The sequence below is a fragment of the Eleutherodactylus coqui genome, chromosome 3, assembly GCF_035609145.1.
Source record: "Eleutherodactylus coqui strain aEleCoq1 chromosome 3, aEleCoq1.hap1, whole genome shotgun sequence".
Lineage (NCBI taxonomy): Eukaryota > Metazoa > Chordata > Amphibia > Anura > Eleutherodactylidae > Eleutherodactylus > Eleutherodactylus coqui.
The window spans coordinates 248,490,781-248,514,225 of record NC_089839.1 but is presented as its reverse complement, the minus strand read 5'-3'; the positions used below and the strand labels follow the sequence as shown (position 1 = coordinate 248,514,225).

The following is a 23,445-nucleotide window of genomic DNA, read 5'->3' as shown; positions in this document are numbered from 1 at the left end:
TTATTTGTATAGCGCCAACTTATTCCACAGCACTTTCAGGTAATTTATTTATTACCCCCCACCAAGCTGGGTACTTATTTTACCAACCTCGGAAGGATGAGTCAGCCTTGAGCCGGCTACCTAAACTAAGTGGGGATTGAACTCACAACCTGAGTGGCTTTGATTGGCTCATCGAGCGCTGGCTGTGATTGGCTGCCGGCTCTCGATGAGCCAATCACAGCGCGCGCGTTGCTGGAGGCGGGGTATTCAAAGCCCCGTTACCAGCAAAGCTGAGATGGCAGATGGGGAGGACTCTGCAGTTTTCCGCAGCGCCACCGGATACCATCAGGACACCGTGGACCAGGTGAGTATAAGCCCCCCCCCCCTGAAAATAAGACACTGTGCCTCTTTTGAGGCAAAAATTAATATAAGACAATGTCTTATTTTCGGGGAAGCACGGTATGAATGGTTTGGTTCGAGACGCCAGTGCCCTTGGGCACAATTTGTAGTAGTGAGTAGTAAGGTGCTGAATAACACAGATATTCTGCTTAACTTGTAGTAAACACGGTGTTATTATCAAGTCAGACAGGGGGCTCAGGTAATTCTCTTCAACACACACAGTGAGTAACAAATGATATCTCCAGCGAATTACCAGTGAATTATATACAATTTGCAACAATGAAGATTCTTGTGTATAACATGTTTATATACACTTACTCAGAATTTCTTTTCTCCATCCCTCTTCATATCTACATCTCTTTATCTCCCTCTCTTCATCTCAGCTCTCTCTGTCTTATTTCTCCTGTCCTCTGCATCTCAACATCTCCTCATCTCCTCACTGTGACAGCTGAGTCTCCTCTGCTCACTGTCACAGCTGACTCTCCTTCTCTGCTTCTCTCTGTTTCTCCACTTCTCTCCTGCTTCTCCCTTTCTTCGTCCTCCGCCTGCGACCTGCATCACCTGAATCTGAATAAAAACAACCTAACTGGTTGCTAGGTTACCTGCATCACCTGTGCAAAATGACTCAGATTAAACCCCTAGGGCCGGTTATTATATTACTGGTCGCTACATACACATATGTACAGACAGTATGGGCAGCTTTCGGTAAGACTGACTAGTTTGAGATTGAGAAAGGCATCCAACAAGGCTACATTCTATCACCTGTTCAATCTATACGCTGAAGCAATCATGAGATAATGCAACTCGGATGAATCAACAAATGGAGTGAAAAATCGGTGGGAGAAACATCAACAATAGAGATGAGCGAGCATACTTGCTAAGGCAAACTACTCAAGCGAGTAGTGCCTTATTCGAGTACCTGCCCGCTCGTCTCTAAAGATTCGGCTGCCAGCGGGGGGCGGGAGCAGCGGGGGAGAGCGGGGAGGAACGGAGGGGAGATCTCTCTCTCACTCTCTCCCCCAGCTCCACCCTGCTCACTCTCGCAACTCACCGCTCACCCGCGCCGGCAGCCGAGCGGGCAGGTACTCGAATAAGGCACTACTCGCTCAAGTAGTTAGCCTTAGCGAGTATGCTCGCTCATCTCTAATCAACAACCTTTAATACGCCGATGATACAATGTTGATTGCGGAAAGTGAAAAGGACCTGGAATATCTGATCCTAAACATAAAGAAAGCAAAGGTAATGACAACAGCAAGTAATGGTACAGTCTACGTAAAAAGCAACAAAAAGGAAATTGAAGGGGTTTGAGATTTCCTCTTCCTCGGATCCAAGATTGACAGCAATGAAGAATCAGAACCAGAAATCAAGCAAAGAATTGTACTTGGCCATAGGGCAATGCAAGGAATGGCAAGAATATGGAAGAGCAAAGATTTAGCATAGCTACAAAGATCCAAATGATAAATGCATTACAAACATATACATGGAAGAACTGCAAGAAGCGGTCAAGGATAGGAAAGCATGGAGAACAATGATCCATAAAGTGACCGAAAGTCATCCTCTACTGAACGGATGATCATCATCATTCTATAAGTACATGAACAGGCCAATCGTCATTTTTGCATTCACCCCCATTATTGGTATTCCTTTTATTACTGCTAATAATAATTAACATATCACATATGGTAAGATCGTGGCTTTAAAGGTTAGTGACAAGGAGCAGGACTTAATTACAACCAGATGGAAGCTGTACCAGAATAGAAAGCCTTGTGTCTATATGGATGTGGCATTTGCCAGTAACATCTTTGTGTAGCGCTGACATATTACATGCTGCTGAAATGGATGGAAGGAAGGAGCAGGTTTTAGATATACATCAGGAACAGACTATGCAAAAGGTGACACGTGCCGGGCTGCGGCTGGGCCGCTCGGTTATGAAACGTTATCCAACATCATGCTCAGGGAACTTTCACACGGGAGGGAATTACGCCGCAGGACACAGCCAGATCCGCAGCTGCAGAACTCCACACCAAAATCCGCAGTTCTATCTGCGGACATGTACTATTTTGGTCCCTGAAAAAATGTACTGTTATCCAGGGGCGTAACTAAAGGCTCAGGGGCCCTGATGCAAAAGGTGAGATGCCCCCCCCCCCCCCTATCTGTATCTGTACCCGTACCCATACCTAAACCATGTTGCACAGAGGCATAACTTGAAGCTTCTGGGCCCCAATGCAAAACCTGTAACAGGGCCCCCAACTATAATGCTTTATTCATAGTACTGGGCTCCCTATATGGAGAAGAGAGGCCTTATGGTCCCCCTAAGGCTCCTGGGCCCGGGTGCAACCGCATCCCCTGCACCCTCTATAGTTACGCCCCTGCTGTTATCACTGCTTGTGTATGTGCATGTTGCATGTTTCTTTAATGCAAGTGCAAGTTTTTTACATCTGCATTGCATCCGTATTCACTGCGTTTTTCACGCTCATAAAAAAATGCATGAAAGTCCAATTGATGCCACTTTATTTTTCTCACTGGCAATATGGGGAAAAACCGAAGTAAATACTAAGGCAGCTGCATGTTTGCTGTGTTTTTACGCTATCCAATTGATTTCAAGGGTGGCCTCACACGAGCGCATGCACAGAAACACTCGTGATACCGTGACTCTTTTGCACTGTGAAGGTCGCATGGGAAATGGCGCTTTCTATGAGGGTGTCGAGCACATATGTGAACAGGCACTGCGCGCGCAAAAGGTTTGATACACATGCAAATCTACGTCATCAAATCTTGTTCACTGCTGCAGCATGTGCAATTACACATACCGTCATTTGAAGCTGCCCTTATAACAGGATAGACCTGAAGAAGCATATATGCATACACACAAAAGGACAGTGACAGAGGGAAATATCTGATCTGGCGTTCATTTCTGGCATAATTTAGGCCAGTTTCTGGCCTAAATTACACATAAATGTTTTGGTCCAGGGTGGCTATGCCCTCTCCTGACAAACCACGCCCTCTTTTTAAAAAAGGGGTGGGCAATAGCGCTCACAGCAAAAAGTTGCAAATTTTTGCGTAAATTTCCAATTGTGCAAAAAGCTGCAACTTTTTAGACCAGAAACTCAGGTTTATAAGTGTCCCCCATGGTGTGATGAATTTGCATTTAAAACAATAACAGGACAGAGTGAGGATAAGAGTAATTCTGCATTCACACGGAATGATTATCATTCAGAAAATCGTTCAAACGAGCGAAACTGATCGATAATTCTTCTGGTTAAATGCGAGCAATGACTGAGCAACGAACGAGATTCGTGAGGTTCTCGTTCAAAGTTCAGTTTCAGCCAGCATAAAAATCAGCGCCGGCTCGGGCACTTATTGTGCTGCTTAAATATTGATCGTCAGTGTTTCACATAGGAATGCGAATCACTGAAGGATTAGTGCAGGAGGGCTGCATGATTCTCAACGAGTATTGTGCAGTCTAAACTGGCGGCCTGAGCGCGAACGAGCTGATGATGTCATCACCAGTTCACTCGGGCGCATGAGAATCATGAGATGCTCATCCCTTGTAGGGGCATAAATCCTTAATTAGTCCACAGATAAAGGTGTAAGAGCTTTATGGTCTCTATTAGAGATGAGCGAGTATACTCGCTAAGCACATTACTCGAGCGAGTAGTGCCTTAGCCGAGTATCTCCCCGCTCGTCTCTAAAGATTCGGGGACCAGCGGCGGTCGGGGAGCGGCGGGGGAGAGCGGGGAGGGACGGAGGGGAGATCTCTCTTTCCCTCTCTCCCCCCCACTCCCCGCCGCAACTCACCTGTCACCCGCGCCGGTCCCCGAATCTTTAGAGACGAGCGGGGAGATACTCGGCTAAGGCACTACTCGCTCGAGTAATGTGCCTTAGCGAGTATACTCGCTCATCTGTAGTCTCTATATTGATAATAGTTTAAAGACCTGTTGCTCCCTCTATCCATGGACGAGGTCTGTACGATGTTACACCTTGCCATAAAACTTGTATAACTATATTCAGTGCTGCTCAGTCATTTCTGGAGATGGGGTGTATCCCCGAAATGCGTTATATTGGCTGCTGTTAAATTGATTAATAAAAGAAAAACTGGGTATAATACTCATTGAAATATTTATGAGACTTGCGCCAATCAAGTCCACAAATTTTTTTGGCTCCTCCCAATAAAACGTGGACCGATATTCAGACCTGTGTTCAGAGTATCAGATTTGAAGTTGTCTTTAAATATAAAAATCCTCATGTATTCTAGTTTGCATCTTTGGCTACAAAAATGCTCAGCGACGGGTAAGTCGCTCTTTCCTTCTTTAATTATGTGGTGATGAGATCTCCTCCTTGCTTTAAGATTTAGTCCTGTTTCTCCAACATAAAGTAGGATGGAAAGGGAGCCAATACAGACTATATTAGGAGGTGTGAGGAGACTTATAAGGCCATGCATGCTCCTCTGGGAAATATTCAAATATCTCTGCAGCGCCATCTATTGGAAGGCAGAATTTCTGCAAGTCAATGTCAGACTTCTTTATACAAGTCTTATAACAATGACCGGGAATTGAAAAACAATCCAGAATTCATACACAGACAGCTGTTTTGTTTTTTTTCCCCTCATCAGTGTGCAGTAGGTTTCTGGCTTGGCTGGTGAGAGGCCTGGATTGGGAAGGGTATCAGCTCTCCTTAAGGAAAGCACCTAGTATTGTATCACCTTCCTTATTTGCATCTATTACCCAGAGAAGCATGTGTGACCTTATAAGTATCCTCACTCACCTTCTAGGTGCTCTCCTTAAGAAGAGATATTACCCCTCCTGACTCACATCGTAAACCTCTCACTAGCCAAGCCAGAAACCTACTGCACACTGATGAGGAATAAAAATCATGAAACAGCTGTCTGTGTATGGATTCTGGCCTGATTTATCATTCCCATTCATTGTTATAAGGCTTGTCTGAAGAGTATAACATTGACTTGTAGGAATGCTGCCTTCCAATAGGTGGCGCTGCAGAGGTATTATTCCATCTTCCTTATTTAGACTATATTAGGAAATAGCTATTTAAGAAATTCATTAATAGATCATCATATGTTTAGAAAATCCCGTCTCCTTGGTCTCCTTAACCATTTGATAACTGAGTCCCAGCAGATGAATTGTAATAGGTGATCTATCTTCTATGTGGGAAGGTCCATCAGTTACCATCAGAACACACTGATAATTTTCCTAAATAGGATTTGTTGCGCTGTCACACAGAGAATAGTCTCCACAGAGTCACATTAGTCACCAGACTTAGGAAAAGATAAATGTAGGGATGACGGTTATTGTGAGAGTCACAGTAGGAAGACACTCATTGCCTGGGGCTAGGGAAGAGAATGTAGAGAAATACTGCAGACTAGTAGCAGACAAACACCGGAACTTTCGAGGTTCTCATCGGCGTTCCTATATGGGAAACAGACAGTTGCTTAAAACCCCCTACATTTTAAAGGTTTATTTCTGTATTACATCGACATTATCTCAAAGATGGATTATTGATGATAGCTTGCATTGGATGTTTAAGTAAACTTTACATCATGCAGCAATGAACTTTATTTGGGCACAATACGCCACATTGGGATAATTAAATAAGCTATCTAGGACTTAAAGGGGTATTCCAGGCATTTACTATTGATGATCTATCCTTTTTTGTGTGCGTATTGGCGTATTTTACTGTACTTGCGCGAAGGGCACGCTCATTTGCATGCGGCAGATAGATACAATGTAAATGGCTTTTTAGCCTAATGAGTTCAAAATGTGTTCTTTTTTTCACACATTTGCGCAGTGTTTCACGCATCCCCTTGAATATTGCACACACATATGCCTACACTGGTCTATGGGGACCTCTGGTGCACAAATGCGCAGAAAGAAAGAGCACCTTCTATTTTTTTGCGCACATGCAAAATGCGCCCTTAAATCAGAATATGTATATGACCCCATTGATATCAATGTGCTCTATTTTCTGCGTATTGCACATGTAAACTTTGCACGCATAAATACACACGCAACTATGCCCACGGGAAGCCGCCCTTAGTCATCGATAGATGGCTGTCAATACGCTGCTTGGAACCCCCCACCTATCAACTGGTTGTCGGTCTGCTGTCAGTGCAATGGGGCCAGGCGTCAGAATCGCTGGTCAAGGCCAGAAGTGTCATAGATGGCGTCACTCCAAATGAAATCAATGGGAATGATGCCTTTTATGACACTTGTATCTCTTACTGCAGTTAGGAGCCAGAGGTGTAAGGGCGGCTTCACACAGGCACATGTGTTTTTGCGCGTGACTCAACACAAAGTATTTGCACAATGAACCAGTCTATTTTGCAAGCCATATTGATTTGCGCGTAGCTGAATAGAGAAAGCCATCACGGCACAACCCCTAAAAAGCATACCTGAGTTTTCAACAAGTTTTTCTAAAACACACCAGGTTCTCCTCTGCCTCTCATTTGCTGCTGTTTTCACCCTGATCATGTCTGTACGGGCTCCTTCACACGGGCAGATTTGCGTGTGCAATATGTAGAGAATAGAACCCAATGGATTTGCTCTCAAGTCTTGACTTTGCATGCATGTGCAAAAAAATAGTACATGCTCTTTCTTGTGTGCACCAAAGGGCCCCATAGAAGTCTATGGGGGAGCATAAAGGCACACGCAAAACACAAAGGGATGCGCAAAATACAGTGCATAACCGCAGGGACACACAAAACTCACACAAAAATAGATTATTTGCCATACCTCAAGTTTGGCCGGTGTCACATGGTCATAAGCGCATTTACACTGTGTATTTGCATGATGGACATTGGATTTTTGTGCACAGAAACTATGTGTATTTGCACTGCGCCCAGTGATTTGTGTATTTCATTCAATACGTACATGTGAATGAACCTACTGAAATCAATGTGTTCTATTCACTGCATATTGCGTGAGCTGCATAATGCTGCGCAAATACACCCATGTGACATAGGCTTTACATGGTTGGTTTATCTCTCGCAGCAGTAATAAAATCCTATTTTTGAGGAATATCACCCATTATTACCTATGAAAGAAATAAAATCACATTCACATGCAGATACCATTTTCATGGAAATGTGATGCAATGCGATTTTTATTCTTCCTATAGACATAACATACGAATTTCACATGCATTAAAAATGCACGCGACAATTGCATGTACTGCGATGCAATGCGTTTTTCTCTTAAAACATATTGCACTTGCAGACAAAATCACTGGTTTAAGATTGGTATATTGGTATTTTTGGACCGGTATCGCACCCACGCATGTAAATATGGCCAAATATGTCTTAAGACACATATAAAAGTGTCCCTTTTAAGTTTCAACTGTAAGTAAGCAAAATAGAATATACTAAGGCCCAATGTGGAATTGTGGAATACGCATGGGACGCCCGCACGGATGATCCGCAGTGCAAGCCATCCATAGGGAAACATGGGCGTCCGATCTGAATTACAGCATGCCAATTTGATTGGTTGATCTTTGGATGCGGAAATCAAATTGCAGCATGCTCCACTTCAGTGCGGTTCCAGACGGCTTCCATTGAAGTGTCAGCTGCGGATTTCCCGGGAAGAGCAAACGTTTTTGTAAAAAAGGAGCCATGCTGACCATCCGCAGTACAGATGTCCCGAAAGAATAGAGATCCGCGTGGACGGCGCCGCCTGCAGACACAGGTACGCAGGATCGCTGGCTGCGGACAGGGTCGGACTCCGCTGCGGGCTCCCGCATGAGAAATCCAATCCGCCAATGGACATGAGGCCTAAGACAATGAAAACATGTAAGATAAGGGTAACCGGATACAACCAAGACCTTTAATTTTTAGGGGTTCCCAAAACCCCCTTTAAATACAGTTTATCATATGCAACGCATTGATTAAAATGCTGGTTATCTGGCCTCCCTCCATGTGTTATACTGTATTTGGTTCAAACACTTCTTTTAAAATCACCCGTGGAAAAAATGAGCACTTTTAACCTTTTAACTCAAAGCGGTGAGCAAAGTGGTCAGAGACAGTGTTTTTGGCCCGGGATTGTGCGGATGACAAAGGTTGTAGCCACAGGGCTGACACCCAGCAGGGGCTTCTTATTATGGCCCACTCGGACATTCCACAAATAGCTCTGGTGATCCCTCAGAGTTTAGACAGCAGCAGGTTCAAAGAGCTAATTAACCCCTTAAGCAAAACTATCTGCAGCCAGGAATAAAAGTACTTCTAAAAATGTTCAACATCGTCACTAAGTACTTTGAAGCAACAAATACAGAATTAAGTCTATGGATATCTGGGCAAAAGGAAAATAAATTCCACATGTCTTCAAACAAAAGTTAACTGACAAAAGTCTGAATCAATACGGAGGGCCGATATGTTCTTGGCCTCCCGAACAGGAGCTTGTTTATTATGTTTCATCTTCTTGGCGAGGTATCATATCTACAAGATTATTTTGCTTCTCTTACTGAGGGCTCTTACATCTTCTTGGCACCGCATGGACCTGTTAATGCCGGTATTACTGCTTTACACGTCTTGTTACATCAGTACACTTGTATTACTATTGTGGCAAGACTTTACAGGAAGGGGTTAAGGAGCAACGTTTCATTGAAGAGATGATCACAGAGCTCTATTTTAACTTTCACTGGTATCAGACCTAAGGATTTCAACTACCTTCTGACACATCATTGAGGTGTGTCAGCAGGAAATACCATTTATAGCGATCCATGAGCCAAGAATACCGCGTTTCCCCAAAACAAGATCTACCCTTAAAATAAGCCCTACCTTGATTCTTGTCGAAGCAGGGGGCTTTCAATTTAAGCCCTGCCCAGAAAATAAGCCCTAGCTACACTACATTAAAAAAAGCAATACATTACCTAGCAGGCGCTGTCCAGGGCCCTCTTGCTGGTGTCTGAAGCTCCGGCACGCTTGCTTGCAGTCCTCTGCCACGACAAATGATTGCTTGCTGGTAATGGGGTTTATAAATCCCCCCCTCCAGCAAGCAATGGCTCTTTTGGGCTCTCGAGCACTGCAGCTGAGCCAATCGATGCAACGCTCGATGAACCAATGCGATAGCTGTGATTGGTTTTTCAAACGCTGCATTGGTTGGTTCTTGAATGCCGTAGATCAGCTAATCAAAGCCCTTAAAGGAACCCAGTTACCAGCAAGCGATCTCTTGTCGGTGGCTGAGGACTGCAAGCAAACGCAGCGGATCTCCGGAGACCAGCGGGAGGGACCCAGACGGCAGCTGCTAGGTAAGTATAATAAGACCCAGTGCCTTTTGGGGGGCAAAAATTAAAATAAGACTGGGTCTTATTTTCAGGTAAACATGGTGGTACTGATTTATGAATGAAACCCTTCATACTAGATTATAGTCATACCGCAGAATTTGCTGCAGATTTTACATGGAATCCACACCAATTCCTTGCAAATTCCATATCACTTGAATAGGAATCCGCATCATAGTTTGTACGGCACTGATTTTCAGGCGTAGGTTTGAAATGTATCTCATGGGGGGGGGGAAATGGTGTGTTACATTGAATCTACGTCAGGTTGTCTATTCATGGGTTAACCCTACTGAGCATCTGAAAATGCTAATTCACTGCAGAAATGATTAGCTATGCCTTTGATTTCTACTGTGAATTACATAGTTCTGTAGAGATCAATAGAAGTAAAACTGGTAGAAAGAACACATACAAGATACAACCTGCCAACCTGCAAGGAAAGCATAAGATAGAATGGGGACAGAAGAATATGAATGCAAAGCATTCATGTAATCTGGTCAACCAGGAGTGTAACAAGGAGAGACAAAGTGGGGCACATGCCCTGGGTGCCAAGTGCCACCGGGGCTCCACCATGCAAGTCTCCCTTTCCCAGGGTATTCAGATACATAGCTAGGACATCAAAATGAATCTTTGCCCTGGGTACGGTAAAGCCTAACTACAACTCTCTGGCCAACACCATAAATATTGGTAGAAGAGACATTCAAAATACCTACAAATATAAAAAATATTTCATTTAATAAAAAGGAGGGTAATTATTCATAAATGTTCAGAAGTTTCCGGACTTTTACAGTTTTTATTAATTCATTAAAATGCCTCACTAATTAATGTCTGTGAATGTGGTACAGACAAAGTACATTGACGTTAATAGTAAGCAAAGTACATGGTCAGCAAGGGCCGTTGGTTCACTCTGGCAGTGGACTACAATTCTGCAATAACATCACAGCACATGTCTGAAATGAGTTTCCTCCACCTATTCACTGTCACAATGTGTCCCATCAAGAGGAGTTATGATTAGTATAGCATGTCTCATCAATCCATTCAGTACCTTGGACAGATCATGGGTGGAGTAGAGCCAGGTACAGTAATTGTGCAAAAATTAGACAGTAGTTGGATGCATTCTAAAATATAGAGACAAATCCACTAAAGAGCTGCGCCACTAATAGAGGGAGCTGCAGGGATGCAAGAGTGTCTTCTAGCACCTGTGCCGATGTTATAAGAGGCATAGATGACTGCATACTATATTGACAGCTTATCTACCTTGTAAAAGCCAATTAAAAAAAGCACTAAAATTCTGCAACATAATGGAGCACATTTATTTCTGATGCTTCACCAGAATTCTGATGGAACGTGCACCTTTTTAAGTATACAATTTACAAATTTACTATTGATTTGCACCAAAAAGAAAAAGAGATATTACGTCTCTCTATTGTCAAAAGGATTTAGAAATGAGCAGGGGCGTAACTATAGAGGATGTAGGGGATGCAGTTGCACCCGGGCCCAGGAGCCTTAGGGGGCCCATAAGGCCTCTCTTCTCCATATAGGAAGTCCAGTACTATGAATAAAGCATTATAGTTGGGGGCCCTGTTACAGGTTTTGCATTGGGGCCTGGGAGCTTTAAGTTACGCCTCTGGAAATGAGGGCAGGGTTTGAGTGGAGTGGGGGTTTCAGACAGACTTAAAGGGGTTGTCCTGCGCCGAAATGGTTTTCTTTTTCCAATAGCCCCCCCGTTCGGCGCGAGACAAACCCGATGCAGGGGTTTAAAAAAAAAACGGATAGTACTTACCCGAATCCCCGCGCTCCGGTGACTTCTTACTTACCTTGCGAAGATGGCTGCCGGGATCTTCACCCACGGTGGACCGCAGGTCTTCTCCCATGGTGCACCGTGGGCTCTGTGCATTCCATTGCCGATTCCAGCCTCCTAATTGGCTGGAATCGGCACACGTGACGGGGCGGAGCTACGAGGAGCAGCTCTCCGGCACGAGTGGACCCATTCAGAAGGGAGAAGACCGGACTGCGCAAGCGCGTCTAATCAGGCGATTAGACGCTGAAAATTAGACGGCTCCATGGAGACGAAGACGCTAGCAACGGAACAGGTAAGTGAATAACTTCTGTATGGCTCATAATTAATGCACGATGTACATTACAAAGTGCATTAATATGGCCATACAGAAGTGCTGAACCCCACTTGCTTTCGCGGGACAACCCCTTTAAAGGGGTTGTCCCGCGCCGAAACGGGTTTTTTTTTTTTTTTCAACCCCCCCCGGTCGGCGCGAGACAACCCCGATGCAGGGACCTAAAGAAAGCTTACCGGAGCGCTTACCTGAATCCCCGCGCTCCGGTGACTTCTATACTTACCGGTGAAGATGGCCGCCGGGATCCTCTTCCTCCGTGGACCGCAGCTCTTCTGTGCGGTCCATGGCCGATTCCAGCCTCCTGATTGGCTGGAATTGGCACGTGACGGGGCGGAGCTACACGGAGCCGGCATTCTGCACGAGCGGCTCCATTGAATAGAGCAGAAGACCCGGACTGCGCAAGCGCGGCTAATTTGGCCATCGGAGGGCGAAAATTAGTCGGCTCCATGGGAACGAGGACGCTAGCAACGGAGCAGGTAAGTAAAAACTTTTTATAACTTCTGTATGGCTCATAATTAATGCACAATGTACATTACAAAGTGCATTAATATGGCCATACAGAAGTGTATAGACCCACTTGCTGCCGCGGGACAACCCCTTTAAGTATTGTGACTCTTTTATTTTAAAAAAGTCATAAAATGTGTCATAATCTCATTCCTGGGTAGCGAACAAAGTGACTTCAGATCTCAGGACATATTTGATGTATCTACATCGTGTGACATTTAATACATTTGTTACATTTTTGAATCCACTCAGATAATAACTATAAAGATATCCGCTCAGCTGGCAGCACATAAACTGGAGTGTGCTGTAACACTTCGCTACATTTATAAACTGCTGACAGTAAAGCTCTAGGACAAATAAGTGGATTTCATTGCCCTCACTTCCATACAGGGGTCATTCTGATCAGATTTGTGCCCAAAATTTGACATAGTTATAAAAAAAAAGGGGCGGTACTATTATGTTGAAATTGGCGCAAGCACATTTGTTGCATTTTGAAAACTGGCAGATATAAGGAAAACATGCAAAAATGAAGCCAGATATTTTATGTTTGGGGGTGTGGTCTAAAATCTGTCGGCTGTTTTCTTCAGGCCCTTTGTATATCATTAATAGGTCTATTTTAAAGGTACAAATATGTCATAAGGGCATTTTTCGCAACATTTTATATTTTAGTGATCTTGCTCCAGTATATGGCTCCAAATCCTCACCCATCTGTGAACTGCTTTTATGGAGTTAGCACATGTCGTAAATTTCATTTTTTGTCAGAGGACATTCCACACCTTGTGATAGACGGAGTGCAGCTCAATGTTTGTCGTAGCTCGTTATGTAAAAAATATAGCTAGAAATGTTCATTCTAAAAATCAGAAACATAATAGTCTCAAGTAATCTGAAATAATATTTATAGGGGTTGTCCAGGTATTACAAGAACTTTTTAAAAATTGAAACTAACAGTAAGGGGTACTTACCCGTCCTCAGACCTGTCCATCCAACCCTGCAGCCCCACAGTCCTCCCAGTCTTTATTGTGGAACAGCTGCCACCTGACTACTGAAGCCAATCAGAGACCACAGCGGTCAGATGCCGTCCTCCTGGCATCACCACTCAGATGCTGTGAGAAGGAGAACGACATCTGACCGCTGCGGCCTCTGTTTGTCTGTAGCGGTCTGGTGGTAGCCGTTCCACAACAGAGGACTGCAAGGCTGCAGGGATGGATGGCCGGGTCTGAGGGCAGGTAAGTACCACTGCTTTCATTATTTTAACAAAATTGTTTCTATTTTCAAAAATCTTTTACATTTTTCATTTCAATCATAATTTGAAAATGGTGTGAAAATGGTCATCGTTTACAAGGAATGGGTGTGATTAACAACTTTTAGGTCGCTCTCAGATGAGAGCATATTTAATCTGTATTTGGTCTGTATTTTGGTGACCATAAAATGGAGCTAATAGAAATCTATTTTCATGGCTGTATTATAACAATGCAGCATCACTACTTTTGGCCATTTTTGATTGGTATTATTTTCTGTTAGGCAAAAAACGGTTCTGTATTTGCTCAGTTTAAATTAATAATAATAAACTTTTTTATGTAAAGCCAACATATTCAGCAGTGCTTACAAAACGGATGTGAACAGAAACAAAAACCATACTTACATGTAGTAATCGATTGCTAAAAACAGTGAGGGTTCTGCTCCAATAAGCTTATATACTACAGATGGTGGGGTGATACAGAAGGTAGAGGGTCTGGAGATGTGCAGGTATGGCGGGGTGGAGAGTGAGGGATTCTATACTCATAGACAATAGTCGGACATAAGCAGTGTGGTGGCTGAATCAGTATGACTGCAGGAGCGGTTTATGATGGCTAGCAGGGGTTGCAGTCACTAGTACAGGGAGTATGTTATCAGGCAGAGTACAGAGGGGTTTGGTTTAGGAGATGTGGTATGCCACCCTAAAGAGGTGCGTTTTTAGGGCACACCTGAAGTTTTGTGCGTCAGGGATTGCCCGGATAGTTTTGGGTAGCACATTCCAGAGGACTGGTGCTGCTCTGGAGAAGTCTTGGGGGTGGGAAAGAGAGCTTTGTATGAAAGGGCACTCAGTCTGATTTCATTAGCGGAGCGGAGGGAGAGGGCTGAGTGATGGATTGAGATGAGGGAGGCAATGTAGGGCGGCACAGTGCTATGGAGAGCTTTATGGATGAAGGTAGTGAGTTTGAATTGAATTCTATATTTGAAGGAAAATAAACATTAAATACTGATGCAATAAAGATGCAGTTTCATTATTATATCCTCGGTAAAAATCCATATTACAGATGTGTTACAATACACTTTTGTGAAACTGGATTTAGACAGATTTATTAAAGGGGCAATCCCACTCAGTCAAACATGGCGTAGATGGGAATACCAGCCTATACGCCACAGCCAACAGTGATTGGGATTACAGAAACAGCCAAACTGGCTGTTTCCATAACTCCCCTAATAGTGAACAGAAGCCTTTAAAGAGTTATTCCAGGCTTTTACTATCCTTGGTACAGATTATGAACAGCTGATCAGCAGGCGTCTGCCACTTGGGATCTCAGCTGATCCTCCAGCTGATGTCAGTGCATTGGGGCCAGATGTCGCCATTGGTGGTCAGAGCTGGAAGTGTAGCAAAGGCTTTGCTCCCATTCACTTTGACCACAATGGATGTGTAATAGGAAGCATCAGTCTCATTGACTTCAATGGGAGCTAAGCTTTTATAACACTTCCGGTCCTGACCACTGATGAGAACATCCGGCCCCACTGCACTGACAGCGGGCCGGAGGATCAGCTGATTGGCGGGGATCCCATGCCATGGACCCCATCAATCAACTACTGATGACCTTTCCTGAGGATAGGTAGTCAATGGAGAAAGCGTGGAATACCCCTTTAACTTAATAGTTAATGTCCACTCTTATACCAATATTACTGCCTTTTAATGGGCGATCTGCAGTAATACATCCAGTGATAGTAGGTCTAGTAAAATGTCAGAATTTAAAGCACTACCCTGCAATATACCAAAAGTAATGCTGATGCTTATTCATATACCATTACAACAGGTATGACAGTATGGGTATACCCAAAATTGTTCCACCGGAGGTTGTAGTAGAGAGTAAATCTCCTTTTACTATACCAACAGTGACATGGTCAACACTGTGTAATGACCATGGATACATTTCTGCTTTGTCATTGACCAATGACCCAATGTTATGTTCTGTCTGATACTGTCACATCACGCACATATGTGAAGCACATGGAGAGAACAATGCTTCTTAGCTGCTTTCATGTATGAGGTGGCAGGGGCCACAAAACCAGAACACAATAAACATACAGGCCCTATATTGCATAGCATGGCCCTCGAATAGTTTACTATATGCAAGATTCTCTGTTTTGTTACAGTAAACTGAATGTCTGTACTCTTGAATTTGGCATATACATTACATCCAGCTGTGTCACCTACAACTTCCAATATACAATCTTCATTCAAGACTTGGTCAATGTCCAACACAAATATGTAACAAAACAAATCCTTGTCTTTTCTATGTATTTGATAAATAAATAGCTTTTTATGTTTTGTTTATCATGGGATGAAATATATATATATGTCCATCAATTTCAATTGGGTGAGATTGTAGATGAAAGAAAGTTGGGGAGTAGAGTTTACAACTTTGTATCCCTTGTTAGAAATGATTTCCTAGGCCATATTCTAATTCTTTGTCATTGTGTAAGCATCATGTATACATTTCACAGTCTACCTTGTCATAAATTACAGTTCACCCAGACACAGCTGTCAATGATCGTTTACAATAATATGTGGAAAGTCCTTTGCACTGTTGTAGTTAATTGTTTAGGAAACTTTGCTTCTTTATAATTATTGTATGCCGTACTAAATATTACACGTTGCTGACAGATATACATATTATAATGTCAAGTGATGAACGCCAAGGAGGCTCATGTGGGCCAGGCAAGCCGGTACTTCTATAAAGCACTGGAAAAACTGTCCAAAACCACTGCATATAACAATATCAGCTCTGTTCAGACCCTGTGTTTCTACAAACAGGCGGCAAACAGTATAAGAATGTTTTGACTAAATGTCAGGCCAGACATAAAGAAGCACAATCTAGAGGCCTCATTCTAGGACTTACTTCTCATAGTCATTCCTGCAGTACAACTTCTTGTCTCTGTAGAAGCAGCTGCTCTCCAGGGGTTCCTTGCAGGCACAGCACTGAGCACACTGCTCATGCCAGAGACTGTCATTGATCCGCAGAAGGAAGCGATCACAGATCACACGCTCGCAGCCCTCACATACCCACTTCTGATCTAGAGCTTTCCCTGTAAGGTAATATTGCAATAATAAGATCACAATCTGCTATACGATAGATAGATAGATAGATAGATAGATAGATAGATAGATAGATAGATAGATAGATAGATAGATAGATAGATAGATAGATAGATAGATAGATAGATAGATAGATAGATAGATAGATAGATATGAGATAGATAGATATGGGATAGATAGATAGATAGATAGATAGATAGATAGATAGATAGATATGAGATAGATAGATAGATAGATAGATAGATAGATAGATAGGAGATAGATAGAAAGATAGATATGAGATAGATAGATAGATAGATAGATAGATAGATAGATAGAGAGATAGATAAGAGATAGATAGATAGATAGATAGATAGATAGATAGATAGATAGATAGATAGATAGTCCTAAAAATGTAAACACACTTCAGTAGTGATAATCTATGGCCTTTTTAAAATCCAAATTGAATTATGGTGGCAATGTATACCGTAGTATTATGTTAGCTCTAAAGATATCAGTAGTCGCACGATTGCTAAAACCACCATGTGGCCATTAGGAAAGTCAAATCAAACAGTGGAGACACACTTGACATGCAAGCACCAATGTTGTTTTGCAGTAGTTTGCTGAAATCAGTAGTGTCTGGAAGTCAGTGGTGACCACTTTGAGCACCTAATGTGATTGCAGAAGTCAACCATGGACTACAGCCATCTTGTAATGTGACATAAATGTATTAATAAAATCTAGAAATAAAGATAAGATTTTATGCAAATAACTTTCATGTTGAAATATAAATAAATATATATATATATATATATATATATATATATATATATATAATGTGTATGTAATCCATCATAAGCAACTAAGAAGAAGGTAGCCTAGGAGGAGATATTAGGCCATATAAGAATAGTGCTTTTTGTGCATATTCATATTAGCATTGTATTAATATCATACACACACATATATATATATATATATATATATATATATATATATATATATGCACACAGCAACAGTTTAGACACTATTGTTAACACTGTCTGAGCTGTTGTAGCTAATGTTAAGAAATAAATAATGTTCATGGTTGTATCTACATTGCCCATCATATTTTCTGACATTCAATTTTACCTACATTTATTTATCAGGTACTTGATATATGTTCTCAATTGAATGCAAGTCAACCATTGATATACTTGATACACTTGGTAGTATATTAATAGATAACTGCAACACTCCTTTGATAACCATATCAAGAGTCCAATGAGTAGTCACTTTGGCCCTTTCAAACACACAAGTAAAAGCCTGGTAAGAGTTTAAGTAGCTGTACAAGCTCAGAGATATCACTTGGAAATACAGACATACTGTATATAATATGAAGTGTGTCCTATAAGGAGCCTTAATACACTTCTCTGTTAAATGTAGACATCAAATTCTAAATGAAAGCAACATTGAATATTGTTTATGTGCTAATCACTATAAGGCTGTAATCACTATTTTCAGCCTTATATAAGGCTATAATCACTATAAGGCTGTTTTCAGACAAGCTACGTATTTGGTCCATGTTTTGTGAACGGTAACACATAGCTAATGTAAATCTATGTATTGTTTTAGTGCAGCATGACCTATTTTCTCTCTATTTGCCTCTGTATTGCTATTATTTTCTATTGGGTAAAAACTGATCAGTATTTGTCCAATAGGAAATAAAATATATGGAGCAAAATATTGATCAAACAGTGCTGAAATACTGATAACATATAGTTGTAATGTCAATTATAACACATCTGTAATACGGATCCGTATAATGGACGTGTTACAATACACTCATCTGAAACCAGCGTTAAAAGTGTGTTCACGCATCACTCATTTGCTGCAGATTTTGTTGCAGATCTGCAGCAAATCAGACTAGAAAAATAAACAGAATATTCCATATAAAAAGGGAAATATCTATTTAATAAAAATATAGCTATTTCATAATTTTGGAAGACTACTACACAAGAAGAATCAAATACAAGTTATCAAAACATATGATTTGTTTCATGATTGCAGTTTTGAGAACCTGAGAAAATTAGCTATTTCATATTATTTTAAAGAGTAGTTTTATGCTTTATATTCTTTTATATAATATGTTATATGGAGGTGTAATTTAATGTGAGTAGATGGGATATCATCTCACAGAGGTTGTTACTACAGGGCTGCACACAAACTATTACTAATTAATATTATTATCATTACTAAACCATGTGACATCTATAGTAGTAGTAATAGTAGCAGCAGTAGAGCTTGTAGTAGTAGTAATAGGGTGTAGGTAAAATCAATATTTCCCACTCTATCTGGATCACATAACCAGGATCACTGAGATTCGTCTGATCACTATATATAAATTATAATAATTAATCACATATAGGAGTAACACACCGATAAATAGTTGCAGCTGCAGAGAAGTGTATGAGAGCTACGTATAGGACACACTTTACAATACAAGCACTGTTCTCATGTAATAATAGCTTCCATATAGCATATACTGTAATTATCACTACATATTCCACCTTGATTATTCTGCAGGCACTTAGTAATATCCTAGTGCTCTATTTCCCAAATATATACAGCATATGATAAGATGAGGTAGTAGATGGATATTAGATAGATATTAAATAGACAACTACTAAATCGATATGTTTGCATTCAATACTATGATATTTTCTCTTTTAAAGTATATGTGATATGTAATAGTCAATACCAATTCTATCTAATATCCATCCATCCCTATCTAATCTCAGTGTATTCAGTACATGTACCGCGGTCTGCTATGAAGACAATATATCACTGCATTCCCTGTAGTTGTATTTGTCAGTCGTGAATAGTTCTGTATAAAATGAAATAGTCTATACTTGTGAACACTCTTCCCATATGGATAAGCCTATTACTATATAATTACATACTTTTGCAGCCCAGCTGGGTTTGGGAAACGAATTCTGATAAATGACAAAGTCAGCTCTGCTGCATTGATAGCCTAGACTCCGCTATATCTGCATATGTAACGCTCCTATTCTCTTGTCTTTGAGCTCCGCTTTTTCTCGTGGTGTAGGGATTTGGTTTTTCATAAAGCAGATGATATCAGTGTCACCTCCGGGCAGGCGGCACGGGAAGGGTTAAATTTCTTTATTAAATTTCTTCCGCCGGAGGTGTGATCCCCCCTGCTCCCAAATGACTCCGCATTATTACTAGCACATCAGTGCTGCCTGGCTGAGGGCTTACTGGGGAGCAGAGGAGGAAGATCACAAGTTCTTCTTGAAAATTATTTAAAGCTGATACAAACTGATCAGTAGCGATCAGTGGTCGGGATATATGCATAGTAGGGGTATATACATGGCAGAGGTATATACATGGGCAGGAGTGACTATCGGCTATATATTCAGCATGTATACATCGCAGGATCACAATAACAGCACACTGACAAGATATCTGACCTCACCCCACATACAATCACTTTATATACACGACTCCTACATGGCTGGCACATAGTGGAGGGTGTATTCTATGTAGGGAAACTTCTGCTCCATTAAATATCAAATTCATTTGAAGCAATGAATATTTGTATTAGTAAATTAGAAAAAAGGTTTGCAATTAATAATAGTTATAATAATGATGATGATGATGGTGGTGATAATGATGATGATAATGATGAAGGCATTATCCATGAGAGGCAATAGTAATTTAGAAGGCACAGGACTGTCCCGACAAGCCGCAGCAGCCCGTTATATCCAGATCACATACAGCATTATATACATATACACCCGAGTCACACTCACCAAATAAAGACAGAGCCGCTGACTTGTCAATGACATTTTGTATATTTTCTTCCATTTTAAGCCCATCAAGCATTATGAAACTGAGGGGAACAAACATACATCCGTCATATAGTAACCCAGATCCAGCCATGCTATTATTATACAGTTGTCTGTGTACATTTAGATCAATGATTGAACCTTTCATTGTGTAACAGTCACAGGCTAGTATTTGTTTGTGATTGATTGATAGATTGATAGATAGATAGATAGATAGATAGATAGATAGATAGATAGATGATATGGGACAGAAATATTATGTCATAATTACTTCACTGAAAATCTATCTATCCCCATATCTATATTTTCTACATATTTAGGTCATACCTACCTCAAAATGATAGATAGATAGATACATTTCCAATGAAATAATTATGACAATCTATTTAGGTTATATATAACCTAAATAGATTGTCATAATTATTTCATTGGAAATGTATCTATCTATCTATCATTTTGAGGTAGGTATGACCTAAATATGTAGAAAATATAGATATGGGGATAGATAGATTTTCAGTGAAGTAATTATGACATAATATTTCTGTCCCATATCATCTATCTATCTATCTATCTATCTATCTATCTATCTATCATTTCTGTCTACTTAGGCCATACTTATGTCACAGAGATAGCTAGATAGATAGATAAATAAAAGAATAACCTTAATAGTGTATGCAATAATTATTTCAGTTGAAATTCTTGCATCCATCTATCTCTCCTATCTGTCTTGTATATCAAGTTAGGTCATACCTACCTCACAATGAAAGATTAGATAGATAGATAGAATATCCATGCTACAATATATATGAACTACTATCTTATAGTAAGGCCTAGACTAAATTTATAATGACAATTTATTGCAGTATTAATTTAGAATCTCTTCACCACAACGTTCTACAACTTTTTAGATATCAGTCAGAGTTATCTATTCATAGACATTTAAGTCCAGCCTAATACACATTCACTTTATAGAAGCCAATGACTTTAACATATGATTCGCTACACCACTATGTCACATTTGGCTTTGCATACCATTATATATATATATATATATATATATATATATATATATATATATATATATATATATATATATATATATATATATATATATATATATATATATATATATATATATAGTGTGTGTGTGTGTGTGTGTGTGTGTGTGAACCTGGAGATATTGGATATTGGGAGCTGTAGGGTAGAATATATTACACGTTTTAACGCAGAGAATGTTGCTTTAAATTTAGACGTTATTACATGTAACAGATACAGGAGGTACAATGGCAACATAAGAAAGGCAATAGATAGATACGATGTATTCTGATCACTAGATAGATACAAGGTGTTAATATAAAACATCATATCTTACATGCAATAGTTACAGTGTATTACACAGTAGGTACAATAAGACAGCTGTCCCGACAGACACTGATGCTGTTGGGTCAGTAGTGACAGGTATGTGGTCTGACACCCCGGACAGGGGGCTCTGCACTCACCCAGCAGTATGGACAGGACGGCTCCTGCAGACTCTGACAGCCAGTACCGAGTATACTGCTAGAAGAGGGAGCAGAGCTGCTCCTGTCCTGAGACTTGTCTCCTCCTCCAGGCTACAGGTTACCCAGGAGCCCTGCCCAGCTGTGTGGTTACTGGTCACTGGGACCCAGCCTCTGACACCTGTCACTCTTCAGGGGTCACCCTGCTGCTGCCGGGACACTGGAGCCATAGATTTCTGTATCCATACAGAACAGAGAGCAGAGCCCATTCTCCATGTAACTCTTCCTCATTCACTATTTAACAGCAGCCCCATCCTCTTCCTCCTGCTCTTCATACATGCACTGCTTACTTGTAGTGTATCCTCCAGTACATCTTCCACTCCCTGTGAGGAAAACTTCCTGATGTTCCTTCCAATTTTCCTTCTGTCTTTCCTCTCCCACATCCCTCCTCCTTCTTCTTCTCCACTCTCTGAAATTTTAGATCTTGCACAAATCCAAGTTTCTTTCACACTCCCTCAGTTTCTTGGTATCTCACACTGTAATGTACATCAGTAACTAATTCTTATATCTCATTGTGAACGTTTATAGCACTAAAGGCTGAGGTCACCTGCAAAAAGATGAAAAGGGAGCATGGCTGGAATGGGTGAGGGGGTTGGGGTATAAACACTCATTCATATCTACAGGGTATCTGCAATATGTAGCTCCCTATGAACTTATCTCAGGAGCAGCATTATGAGTCCTCTTGTCTGGAGTCAAACATAACAGAATGTATTTGTACATTATATCACCCATAGGTTGCATTTATGTTATTGTACTTATTATACACAGTAGGCAGGAAAAGCATTTTAACACAGGTGTAACTAGCCTAAGACTACTTTCACACAAGTGTAATGCAGGTACATTTTTCCCTATGACCCTGCTTACAGACACGCAACATTTAGGGAGGCTTCAGATGACCATATTTGGTGCATAAAATATACGCATGCAATGCACCGAGAATAGAGCCCATTGATGCCAATAGGTTCGTAGGGAGCTGTCAGCCATGGTGGAGGATCACAGAGTTCTCCCATTGTGGTCAATGGGGCTACGATGCAAGATCTGGCAGCTAGATAGAACATGCTGCGATTTGTTTCCTGCATATCATCGCATTGTGGTGCCATGCAGGAAAAGATTGCTAATGTGTATGAACCCATTCAAAAGAATGGGGTTCATATTTGCTTGTCCCACAGCGCACAAATCTCGCAAGATTTTCACGCTAGTGTGAAGGCAGCTTTAGAAAGCTGTCCTTCTGAAAGAAGATGGCCAGTATGCATAATATATGGCAGAGGTGTAAATCTGCACAGGACATTTGGTCTGGATAAGAGGAAGGTCTTCTCAAAGAGGTCGGCTTTTGGAGAAGTTGTACTGCACTAAAGATTTTCCTAGACAAACACTCCTTCAAGTCCTATGATCGGTGGCTACATATGTATAAACTAATATGTACA

General features: G+C 41.2%; 1 protein-coding gene across 1 annotated transcript in view; it reads right to left on the bottom strand.

The window, feature by feature from the left end:
- LMX1A (LIM homeobox transcription factor 1 alpha) overlaps positions 1-22,013 on the bottom strand; it is a 108,219-nt gene extending 86,206 nt beyond the window's left edge. The window contains exons 1-3 of the mRNA XM_066594732.1: positions 21,965-22,013; positions 20,430-20,509; positions 16,445-16,631 (exon numbers count right to left, since the gene is read on the bottom strand). Of these exons, the coding sequence (XP_066450829.1) occupies positions 16,445-16,631; positions 20,430-20,502 (260 nt within the window). The 5' untranslated portion in view covers positions 20,503-20,509; positions 21,965-22,013. The remainder of the gene's footprint in view (positions 1-16,444; positions 16,632-20,429; positions 20,510-21,964) is intronic.
- Between the last annotated feature and the right edge of the window lie 1,432 nt (positions 22,014-23,445).